The sequence below is a fragment of the Vipera berus genome, assembly GCF_964194415.1.
Source record: "Vipera berus genome assembly, chromosome: Z".
Taxonomy (NCBI): Eukaryota; Metazoa; Chordata; class Lepidosauria; order Squamata; family Viperidae; genus Vipera; species Vipera berus.
In genome coordinates, this window is record NC_138205.1 from 109,885,619 (window position 1) to 109,898,306 (window position 12,688).

The window sequence follows — 12,688 nt, forward strand, 5'->3', positions numbered from 1 at the left end:
AGGATTGAGGGTGTCTTGGCAACGTTTCGACGTTGTATATGTTGTATATATGTATGTACACACACACACACACACACACACATGTCCCCCTTCTACACAGATGTGGATAGAGGCCACAATAACATCACATCTGACATGTACATGCAACATCACTTTTTCCTTTTCTCTGCATATACCCAAGTCCTTGGCCAGCTTTACATACTACATTTAGCTATAGTTTGCCCAGCTTTGACTTAATGGATTGTTTTGCATGACACACTTAATGATAGTTAATTCAGCTATGATTTACTCATTCAATGACTCACTAAACAATATCATACCCATGAACTCTGGATTTATATATAAGCAGTTCCTTAAGAAAGAGTTCCATTCTTAAATCTGTCTTTAACTCAGATTTGTTTGTTAATTGACACTTGTACATATGAATGGGCTGCATATTACTAAAAATGGGAGATTGCAATATCCTTTCTTGAGCCTTTGAATTGCTGAAACTGAACGTTTTCATGAACTGCTGGCCTACTCAGTGTGAATTTATATCTCAGTGTAAATTTATTCTCTATAGCATTTATGAACTATACTTTATAATTGTGTGAATTCAGCCAAACTACAATATCATTAATAAATCATACATTTTAAATAATGTGACTCTAGAATTTATGATAAAGTTATATTTATTGCAGGAACAGGACTGAAACTATAGGTTTTATGCAAGGATGAACCAGTGGAATTGTGTAGACTACATTATTAAACTTTAAATCTTATCATCCACTTAGTCAGTTAATACATAATTTATATACCTTGCTAAATAAGTTGTTTCAAATAGTTAAAATGTAGTTTGTACTTCATATTAAGTACAAGCACAGTATCTTCTGTGAGAATTCCTGAATTGAAAAATGTGTTAAAATTGCCTTTTATAAATGCTTGCTAAGAAGGGGAGCATATTTGCATATCAGAAGCTTAGAAGGGAATTTTAAATGTATATCTGTGGGCTAATCCATTTCTTTAAAATTGAGTAAGAACACAGTAGCATTAGGCAAAACAAAAACCTACTTCCAAACCCTACAGTGTTTGTTGACACACTTTTTTTCACACCATTCTTAACATCAAGCAACTTTGAGACACATTTGCAAGTTCACATTTTTCTCTAAGTCAGTTTAATGAACTATGTTTTGTTGAATAAGTCATAATTAACTAGGTTTATATACTAACTAAACTAAAATAGAATCAAACTGCCCGAGCTCACGCATCATGCTAATCCATATAATGTGGTTTGCTTGTTTGTGGTCTAGCATGATACACAAATTGTAAATCAATGTTTGTGGCTTTGAGCTCAACCATTTGGGATTACATACAATGTTGTTTAGCATGACACATAAATCCCATCCCCACCTTGAGGGGGTGGTGTGTGTGCAATAAACAAAATGTTTTCAATTAGTGTTAGCAAAGGGGTTACTAATTCAGGCAAAGGAGTACAGTCAGTCTTCGTTTAATATTTTATTGAGTAAGCCACAATTTAGCTAGGTTTACACAATACATTAAACCACAAATAAACCAAATTTTAGTTCAGCATATTGGGATGAATCCAACCTTTGTGTTGTACCTAGCATTATTTAAATGTATAGCAAATCCATTTTAGGGAGCCAGTTTAGTTTCCATTTTAGAGAGCCAGTTTAATGTAGTGCTTAAAACATCAGGCTAAAACTGCAAGATTATGAGTTCTAGTGCCCCCTTAGACACAAAGCCAGTCATTTTCTCTCAGACCTAGGAAGAAAGCAGTGACACACCACTTGTGAAATTTAAGCAAGAAATTTTTAGCAAGATTTGGACCAGACAATCGCTAGGTGTCAAGACTGATTTGAAGGCACACATCCCCAAATTTTTATTTAAAAGAGAATTTAAAGCAGTAGATTCGTGTGCATCTCTCTATTTTCCAAGGCTCTGTTCCAGCTTGGCTAGGTACAGTCACAGCTGGTTAATACTTGGATGGTATTTTGCCAAGTGTCAGGGCAGTGATCAGATGCCCAGGCAATTGATTCTTTTGGGTCCAGAGACAACGAGCACTCTGATCCATGGATTTTAAGCTTTATTACTAGCTCAAGCAAATAGAATTATTAAAAGCATATATATACCAAGCAAGATAATACTCAAATTTCTTGTAAGATGTAAGGAGCTCCTTAAAAATAGCAGAGGTACCCCTAACCTATCCAAGATTAGGTTCAGTTACAGAAGCTCCTCACAAATAACAACAACCCTGCAGTTTTTATCAAAACCTGATAGCCCTGATATGGTCAGGACCTGACCTTGACTGGCTGGCACATGACCCTGGGATGGAATTCCAGAGCGTGAGACTTTCACAACAGAAGCTTTGAGACTATCTGGTAATTTTGCCCAGCCCCTTCAGTCAGCAAGAATGAAAAACAAGTGGGTTAGCTCAGAATGAACTCTAAATTTCCAGACTTTTCTTAATATGAAATACGTCACTAAACTCCTCCTAAAAACAATGGTCTTCTGCTTTGCCACTATAGATGGAAGAAACGTCAGGGCTGAGGAATGAAATGGAAAGTTAAGGAAAGAAGTCCAGAAAGCATCGCTGAGGCAGGCAAGAGTCGATTACTTCTCTGCGCAGTGTCGTTGCTGGGAAACAACAGGTCCCTGTAATCCTCTGGGTTGAACTCAACTCCAGGGAGACCTTATTCTAAATATTCTAAATGCATAAACCGAGTCTTTAACTCATATTCGTCAGAAAGCAAATCCAAAGGAAGGCAGCGGGACTTAATTTATATCGGGAATCACTCTCTTAAACCGGGAAAACTACTGTGGGTTAGATTCAGAGAAAAGACCTAAAAGTGAGACTTTGGAAAGCTGATATTCACCGTTCTCAACAAAAACAAAAGCCACCCAGTTATATCCCTCTACGATGCTGCCGAGCGGGGCAATTGCTTCTCCCACAGAAGCCGGGCTCAGGTTCCCCCCGCCCCACCTCCCACAGCACGTCGGAAAAGGAAAAGGGCACCAAGAGGGGAAACAAGAAACGCGCCAGAGCGCGTGCGAGAGAAACTCTCCGGCGAGCCGGCGTCCGCCGCTGCGGCCAATGAGACGGCGGAGAGGGGAGAGGGAGGCGGGGCGAGGGTGGATGGGCGGCCTCCGCCTTTAGGGGAGAGCGCGGGCCGGGCGGGGCCCCAGAGGAGCTTCGGGGCTGGGGAGCGTCGGGGCTGCTCTTTGGTTCGCGGCTGCACGCGCGACTCCTGCTGCTCCCAGGGCAGGCAAGCAGCTTTCCTTCCCGTTCCTTTCCCGGCTGCAGCATTCTGTAGCGGGGCTTCCCCGTCCCTCCTTCTCTCTGGTTGCCCCTCCTGGCAGCCCTCTGCTCTCCTCTTCTTCCTTTCCCCCCCTCTTTCCTCCCTCCATCCCCGGGTCTTTTAATCCCTTTTCTCCGACATCCCCCCACTTCTCTCCCCTAGAGAGACTCCGCTCCTACCGCCTTGCCTTTCTTCCTCCGCCCCTCATTGTCTTCTGCAGCCTATTGCCCAATTTCCAAAGCAGGGGGAAACTCGCTATGGGCGAGGACCAGGCAGTCCCAGTGGCTCTCCGGTTCCCTTCCAGCGCCAGCTAGAAAAAGCGGGGCTTTTCGGGCTCGGCCAGGGAGGGTGAGCTATACGGCGGCAACCTCTTTTTGCAGCGGCAGCGGCGATCGTCCCTCTGGTGATCCGCCAGGCGTCGCGTTGTCTTGGGGCGCTCGGCCCGTCCAGCCCGATGTGCGACTTGCTTGACTCTCAGCAGCCGGCCGAGAAACTGAGCAGAATGAAAAAGTTACGGCGAACTTTGTCGGAGAGTTTCGGCAGACTAGGTAAGAGGGCCGAAAGAGGGAGGGAGCGAGCCTGCATTCCTAAGCCCCGAGCCCTGTTCCAACCAGCGCCTCGCGGCTCAGTGGGTCAGTTTAGGAGCTGAATTGCCTGGCTTGCTCCTTGAAATTTTGTTTGCTGCCAAGGAAGCTCCAACCTGTGATGGGGAGAGTGATGGGAGTTGTAGTCCAGCACCCTCTGGAGGCTGCCGGCTTGGCTGAAGTTATTTTCTTCATAACACTCTGGTTCGCTGACCGTTTTCTGGACTTCTTTTTCTGCATTGTAATAATATTTTGGAAAATTGATTTTTTTATTAAAATGTACCCAGTTCAAACCGTTTTATGCAGAGATAGTCTTGCTGATTAAATTGAAACGATTAACAGCTGTTATGTCCCGAGAATTACAACATTAGCGTAGAAATGTTCTTTTCACTTTGACTCACCCCTTAAAAATACTTAGCTGCTAGAGTGTTGATTGTGTTTAGCAGAATATAAACTAACTATAATCTGCTTTTGACTACTTAAATTGCTGATGTAATTTAACACGGAACATCTCCAAATAGGGTAATTGAATGGCAGCATACTCTCTACTTAAAAAAATGTATGAAATTAGATTGATATTAATTTGTTATGAACAATTGAAAAAACTAAAGAGTAGAAAGTACTTTGAATTAATTGAAAATTATTTTTAAAAATGGATTCAAGTGCCTTCAAACTATGCTTTTGGGGAAAAAGATGTTTTGTTTCCTATGGATGAATGTTAAAATATATTTTTCTTAAGCTGGCATATAAAAAAGTGTATGAACTTAAGACTCACTGCTGTTTTCTAATGCATGTTTTAGTGGCTTTGCTGTCACATGTTTCAGAAGACCCAATTGTAATTTGTTTCATTATTTTGTAATGCAAGATTGAAGGATTCCCTACAAAAGATATGGAAATAAAAAAGTTAAGTTTATCAAAGGGAATGGAAATAAAAAAATTAAATTATCAAAAATAAATGAAGGATATTATAATAAAATTGTTATACCAGATCATTAATAGAGGTGTTAGTTGTAAATTGTATTTAGAAAAAAACTGTTCTATTTTAATAGCATCAGAGTGATTCTCTTCTGGATTAACATTTATGAATGTGTGAGAGGAAAAAAGGTTCCAATTGCATAATTAAAATTGCTCAGTATCCCTTTGGGCCAGAATGTACTTTCTAGAATTAGTTCTCCCAGTTGTGAGATGGAACAAGTTACAAATGTAAACTAATTGTGTTTCAGAAAAGATGATTTAAAAGGAGTAGTATGTGAACTGCATTTGAAAATTAGGATTTAGATAAGATAACCTTTATTGTCATTTTTTTTTACTGCGGGCACACATCAAAAATGAAATTTAGTTTCTCTCATAGTGAAACACATACATGACACACACCTAAACATACTATATACAACATATGTATAGAGCCAATTCCTGCACTATCATCAATAATAATGGTTTCCATAACAAAAGGGATCTCCTTGGCCTTTAGGCGATGGATACCTTATTCAATAATAATAGTGGGAAAATGAAATTTGTCTTAGTGGTAAGACAAAAATCGGAAATCACGCTAATTTCCTAGTATAGAAGTCTTCACTTGCCCATTAATTTGTGATTTAAGTTGTTTGGAATCTAAAGTGCTACTGATTTGGTACTTCACCAAGGTATTGCAAGTTGTTCACAGTATAAGAAAAAGCTTACTGTGTGCATTGTACCTTTTATTTATGTTATTTTATTTTTATTTAGCCAAATTAGTTGCTCAGAAATTCTCTTACCTCTGCTGGCCCAATGTTTCTGTCATCTTTTGGCACTTCTTGCTTTGTAAATATAGAAACAGCTTTTGGATGACACTACATGATGGTGTGTCATCAACACAAATGTATATAAGGTGTCATATTTACATAAGATGCTCTACAACCATCTCCTAAATTATTCATAGATTTCTCTTTATTCATCTGAATAAGATATCAGAGAATACATATGAATGTAGTATTCCTATGTACTTGAAGCAAATTTCATTAGGATGCAAGTTGATTTAATGTTGCTTATTATATTTGTGTTCTGTTTTTCCTTAAGCAGATCAAGGCAGGCAACATTTTTTCACTTTTTTTTACAGGTTGGCAAATACAGTGCCAAATCTGCCTTTTAAGTACATGTTAAGCTATCTCCTGGTCAGAATAAGAGATGTGGATATTGGGTAGATTATAGAAAGGGATATTGAAATTTGGAAAAATTCTAATTGCTTCTATTGAGGTAAATTAGTCTCTGTATAGTTCTTTCTGACTAATGTAAATTATATTCAAAGTTATCTGCTAGTTCTATGAGGATTCATTGAAATAAATAACTTATCTAAATGTTCAGTTGTGATGATATGAAGATCTAAGGAATCACAGTGAATTTGAACATTTCAGGTCAGTTTTTCCTAAAATGGATCTGTATCTTTCAAAATTCCAGTAAACATGACCTTTGGTATCACTCTGGGCCAACATTTTGGGAGCAATTGAGAAAGTCTGTTTCAGATCAACTACTGAAAAGGAAATGAGTGAATGCCCTTATTGTATACTGTTACTACCAATCACATTACTCATAATTATTCCTAATTTAATTTTTAGGCTGCTTGAGGAAGTACAAAACAATTTTTGCTTGAATTAAAACGGAAGAATATCAGAACCTTCATTCTGTTATACAAAATTGCTTGTGACTGGATACCTCAAGTGCAAAGAATTCTTTTTCACCTGGGGACTTCTACTAGAGAAGACAGAACTATTTGTCACACCCAGTTGTAGAACTGAATCTTTAGTTTGGATGTTAGGTGGTTCAAATACAAAATAAAGGCATATCTGATGTCAATAATACCAGCCCTGGGGAGGATTTCTGAATAGCATTTTATCTGGGCTAAATCTCTGATTGATACTAACCACCTGATAGTACAGTAATGGTGTTCTTGCTTAAAGGGCTGAAAAATCAGCAAACCATTCAGATAAATAAAAAAGGGCCCATTAGTCCTGACCTGTTACTCCCGTTTATACTGTTAATTATTTTAATGCTTGAGCAAAGTGTTTAGCTTCAAGCACTTTGTTGTAGACATTGCAGATTGCTGTAGGAATGCATTTCATTCATTAATTATAAGAACTTGAGCTTCCTTGGCCAAAGCTTGTGGAGCTCTATGTTATTTCACACACTGGCTAGCTGGCCAGCTAGCCCTAAAACCCCCCACTAATGGTGGCCTTCTCAAGCTGTTGCCACCTAGCAGCTGCTGTTTGTTGGCATTTTGCCTTAAACCCTGGGTGGTCTGTTTTTGACTCATACTTAATAGTCATTGATAGACTTCCTCCCTGAATCTGTTAATTTGCTATTGAAGCTAGTGGGTAGTACAATATCATATTGCAATTATTTTTATAAATGAATTATGCATATTTATTTATTTATTTATTTATTTATTTATTTATTTATTTATTTATTTATTTATTTATTTATTTAATACTATTTCTATACCGCCCTTCTCCCGAAGGACTCAGGGCGGTGAACAGGGCAAGAATAAAAATACAGATTACAAAAGTTAAAACAAGATTAAATAAATGCCCACATACTAAAATACATCTTTAAAACCCAATAAAATAACCATAACAAACCCCCCCAATCCCTTCATCAGGCCAGGCCAGCTTGTTCAAAAAAGTATGTTTTTAGCTCGTGGCGAAAGGAGCGAAGGTCGGGCGCCGTCCGGAGCTCAACCGGTAGCTGATTCCATAGCTCCGGGGCGCCCACAGAGAAGGATCTCCCCCTGGGGGCCACCAGTCGACATTCTCTGACCGGTGGCACCCTGAGGAGGCCCTCTCTGTGGGAACGCACAGGGCGGAGGGAAGTCGATGCCGGCAGCAGGTGTTCCCTCAGGTACTCCGGACCCCTGCCATGTAGGGCTTTGAATACCATTACTAGTACCTTGAATCTCACCCGGAAGGCAACCGGTAACCAATGCAGCTCGCGGAGCAGAGGTGTAACGTGGGAGTATCGGGAGACTCCCAACACAACTCTCGCGGCTGCATTCTGTACCAGTTGGAGCTTCCGGGTGGTCCTCAAGGGCAGCCCCATGTAGAGAGCGTTGCAGTAGTCTAGTCGAGAGGTCACGAGCGCATGAGTGACCGTGCATAGATCATCCCGGCTTAGATAGGGCCGCAACTGGCGCACCAGGCGAACCTGGGCGAAAGCCCCCCTAGTCACAGCTCCTATGTGGTCTTCCAGGGTGAGCCGTGAATCTAGGAGGACTCCCAAGTTGCGAGCCCTATCTACGGGGGGTAATAGTTCGCCCCCCATAGCGAGAGGTGGAATGTCCGAATAAACCCGGGATGAAGGTATGCAAAGCCACTCGGTCTTGTCGGGGTTGAGTTGAAGTCTGTTCCTCCCCATCCAGACCCGAACCGCCTCCAGGCAACGGGACATCACGTTGAGGGCATCACTGGGGTGGTTTGGGGTCGAAAGGAAAAGCTGGGTATCATCAGCATACTGATGATACCCAACTCCAAAACCACGAATGATCTCACCCAGCGGTTTCATATAGATGTTGAACAGCAGAGGCGAGAGGACCGACCCCTGAGGAACTCCACAAATGAGAGACCTCGCGGTCGACCTCTGCCCTCCTGCCAACACTGACTGCGAGCGTCCCTGGAGATAGGAGGAGAACCACTGTAAAACCGTGCCTCCCACTCCCAATCCCCTGAGACGCCGCAGCAAGATACCATGGTCGATGGTATCGAAAGCCGCTGAGAGGTCTAATAGGACCAGAACAGAGGAATGCCCCCTGTCCCGAGCCCTCCAGAGATCATTCACCAGCGCGACCAATGCCGTCTCCGTGCTGTACCCGGGCCTGAAACCCGATTGGTACGGGTCTAGATAATCCGCTTCATCCAGGACTAGAGGGAGCTGGTGCGCCACCACACTCTCAACAACCTTCGCAAGGAAGCGAAGGTTGGAGACAGGACGAAAGTTGTTCAATACAGCTGGGTCCAAGTCAGGCATCTTGAGGAGAGGCCTCACCACCGCCTCTTTCAAGACGGCGGGGAAGCTACCCTCGCTCAGAGAAGCCGATATAACTGCCTGGAACCAGCTGCGTGTCCTCTCCCGGGCTGCATAGACCAGCCAGGAAGGGCACGGGTCCAATAAATGTGGTGGTGCTCAGCCTCCCCATGATCCTGTCCACTTCCTCCGGAGTCACAGAATCAAACTCCTCCCAGGTGATATCGACAAGACCGCCCGTGTCCTGCTCGACAGACTCTGCCCAGTCAGAGTCCAGACCGGTCCGAATCCGAGCGATTTTGTCCGACAGATGCTGGTTAAACTCCTCAGCACGACCCTGCAAGGGTTCCTCCCTCACCTCCTGATTCAGGAGGGAGCGAGTCACCCTAAACAGGGCGGCCGGGCGATTATCTGCGGACGCGATAAGGGTGGCGAAGTGGTTAGACCTCGCCTCCCTTATCGCAGCGAGATAAGACCTAGTATAGGTTCTTAGTCGCAATCGGTCAGATTTGGATCGGCTGGATCTCCAACCGCTCTCTAGGCCCCGTCTCCGACGCTTCATCTCCCGGAGCTCCGCGGAGAACCATGGAGCTCGACGGGATCTGCACCGGGTCAGGGGCATAATGTGAAGTACTTTCTTCTGTCCGGTCACTTTCATTGAATGTGTAATACATTATTAGGAGAGAAAAATCTATAGTGGATAATTCTATTTTTTTTTAAAAAATCATAAAGTAACTTGTTCTTTTTAAATCTAACAATCCCTCTCTGTGCATCAGGCATTAAAGTCCCAAGCATATTACAAATTTTGTGAACTTGTTTTTTCTGTTGTCAGCCTGTTGCTACACAGCTTCATTGAATGTCGCTTGAATTTCAGCTTTATGAAAAACTTAGATGTTTTTCTTAAAGCAACATCATTATATAATTAATCTTTAAATATCTGACACATGAGGCTGCTCTGTGTCTTTTATGTTAAGTGAGATCTATCTCTGATTTTTGTGAGTCAGAAAAGGGCTTCACATTTATTATTAACATACTTTTCTATACTACTACTGTTGCCAGTATCTGTTTCTGATTGGAGTGACAGACATGCATATATTCTGACTCTGATAATATGTCAGCCTAACCAGGTAGATTAGATAGGAAACATGAACAGATAAGATAATTCTGCTACATTAAGAGCATCTTACAAGTCTCAAAGTATATTTCTTATATCACTTATACAGCCCAATAATTTAGGGAGGGTCCCTCCTGAGCCTCTAGCTCTGCCGACTGCGGCTGTGGGCTATATTCCCTCTTATCTGACTGTTCCCTAGGCAAGCATCTCTTTGCTTGGCGTCCCAAGGTCATTTTCACATAGCATTTCAGATATGGAAATTAATGTGTGGTGAATTACAGTAGTATGGAATTTTATAACTTAAAATTATAGTTTTGCAAACTTTAATGATATCAAATGAGTAACAGCATGTTAGTAAGATCTTAATTTTTTATTCAAGCTTTTCTTTTATTCAGAGCTAAAGCAGCATATTTAATGATTTAATTCAAAATCATTTAGTAATCTCTGTCTTGAATTAGGTTTTAGTAATTTTAGAACTTTAGAATTAAGGTTAGTCAGTATTTTAGAGCCTCAAGTCTCACAGCACTGGATGCCTACTGGTGATGCGAAGGAGCAAGGGGCTATAAAGATAGAGGGAAAGGTGATATCAATCAATATTTTGGACTAGGAAATTTCTGGAAATGATTTATAAAGAGGAGTATATTTTTGGCACAAAGCTAGAATCCAAGCACAAAACCACAAAAGTTTTCTATAGGTGTTTACATTCCCCTAAGGTTGTAGGACAAAATTACAGGCAAGTTTGAAGGAACGAAATTAATCTCCAATACTGAACACTAAGAGAATAATTATGGAAGCCATCGAAATAGAGAAACACCCCACAACATGAATAAACATGACGATACCTCCCGCCTACCAGACATCTGGAAACTAGCCCTAGAGAACAAACGAGTCCCAGCCACAAAAACCGACACCGGATCCACAAAAACACAGGACGCCACCACCAATCATCCTCACCAGACTCAAACCCAAACCCACCCCATAGACTAAATGCAACCACCATCCAGAAGCCAAACCACGGCGGCATCTCCAGCTGCTGCACCCCCTCCCGACCCCCACACAAAGCAAACTGACGCACGCCATGAACACAAAGCCAGACCGCTTTGTGTTTTTTAAAGGGTTATTTTAAAGGGTTGGGGAGGGGGGGTAAGGGTAGGGTTGGGAGGGAATTGGGGTGTATATCAACCGGCTGTCAGTCTGGGCCTGTGATGGTCTCCGGTGCGATGGGGTCGGGGTTTGGGGCTTCCGGTTCCTTTAGTACTGGGGTGGGGTTGCAAATCCCCACGACGATTGGGAATGGCAGCAGGTGTCTGCTCGGAGGACCATAACATCTGGGATCGCGCCCCTGCTGTCTTCGAGCGGTGGCGTGCTCCGACCCTCCGGTTGGCACCTTTTTGTCCGGGGGTGAGGGGGATCAGGCCCCTGAGCTCAGGCTAGTGTATTTTAATGCCAGATCCATTGTAAACAAGGCTCCCCTCATCCAGGATTTGATCGAGGAGGAACATGCGGATCTGGCATGCATTACAGAAACCTGGTTGGGCTCGGAGGGAGGGGTCCCTCTGACTGAGTTATGCCCTCCAGGTTTCTGTGTGCTACACCGGCCACGGGCTCAGGGTAGGGGTGGTGGGGTGGTGGTGGTTATACGGGAGACCCTATGTCCATGGGAGACCACCGTTGTGCAGATAGGCGGGAGTGAGTCCCTGCTCCTGAGGTGCGGCCCTTGGGTTCAGTTGGGCCTGTTACTAACATACCCGGTGCCCAGCTGTGTGGCAACGGCCCTGCCCGGGCTGCTTGACACCCTCTCATGGTTGACGGTGGAGTTTCCCAGGCTCATAGTTCTGGGTGACTTCAACCTGCCTTCTCTGGGAGGGTCGTCAGAGTTAGCTCGGGAGTTCATGGCTTCCATGACGGCCATGGACCTGACCCAAGTAATTCAGGGCCCAACTCATGGGGGGGGGGTCACACTCGTCCTGATTTTCCTATCTGGACAGTGGTTGGATGATCTGGGAGGGGGTTTGCCAACTATTGTCCCCCTGTCATGGTCCAATCACTATCTCCTGCGGCTGGTCTTCCGCTATGCCACCCCCCGCTGCTGGGCTGCGGAGCCGACCAGGTGGTTCCACCCCAGGCGCCTAATGGACCCGGAACGGTTCCAGATGGCGCTTGGGTCTTTACCTATCTCCCTCACTCACAGCCCGGCCGATGCCTTGGTGGATGCCTGGGAAAGGGCAGCCACCGAGGCACTTGACTGTTTGTACCCTTGCGACCCCTGACCCGGCACAGATCCCGTTGGGCCCCATGGTTTTCTGTGGAGCTCCAGGAGATGAAGCATCGAAGACAGGGTCTAGAGAGCGGTTGGAGGTCCACCCGGTCTGAATCAGACCGATTGCGACTAAGAACCTTTAAAAGGTCTTATCTCGCGGCGATGAGGACGGCGAAGTCTAATTACTTCGCTGCCCTCATCGTGTCCGCAGATAATCGCCCGGACGCTCTGTTTAGGGTGACTTGCTCTCTCCTTAATCAGGAGATGAGGAAGGAGCCCTTACAGGGGCGGGCCGAGGAGTTTAGTCATCATCTGGCAGACAAAATCGCTCAGATCCGGGCCGGTTTGGACTCTGACTGGGCAGAGTCTGATGTGGAGGAATCAAGCTCCCTTCGTCCAGTGCGCTCCCACAGGGAGGGTCTTCTCAGGGTGCCACCGGTAAGAG

At 43.9% G+C, this 12,688-nt stretch overlaps 1 protein-coding gene across 6 annotated transcripts in view; it reads left to right on the plus strand.

The window, feature by feature from the left end:
* The first annotated feature begins 3,195 nt into the window (after nt 1-3,195).
* The window catches only part of CDK14 (cyclin dependent kinase 14), a 289,922-nt gene continuing 280,429 nt past the window's right edge, over nt 3,196-12,688 (plus strand). For 5 of the 6 annotated variants that reach the window (XM_081344350.1, XM_081344345.1, XM_081344347.1 and 2 more), the window contains exon 1: nt 3,201-3,844. Coding sequence is in view for 5 of the 6 variants with exons in the window: in XM_081344345.1 (XP_081200471.1) it covers nt 3,751-3,844 (94 nt within the window). In the remaining variant the exon portion in view is untranslated. Of the gene's footprint in view, nt 3,845-12,688 lie in introns of all 6 variants that reach the window. The other variant, XM_081344348.1, reaches the window with a different exon arrangement.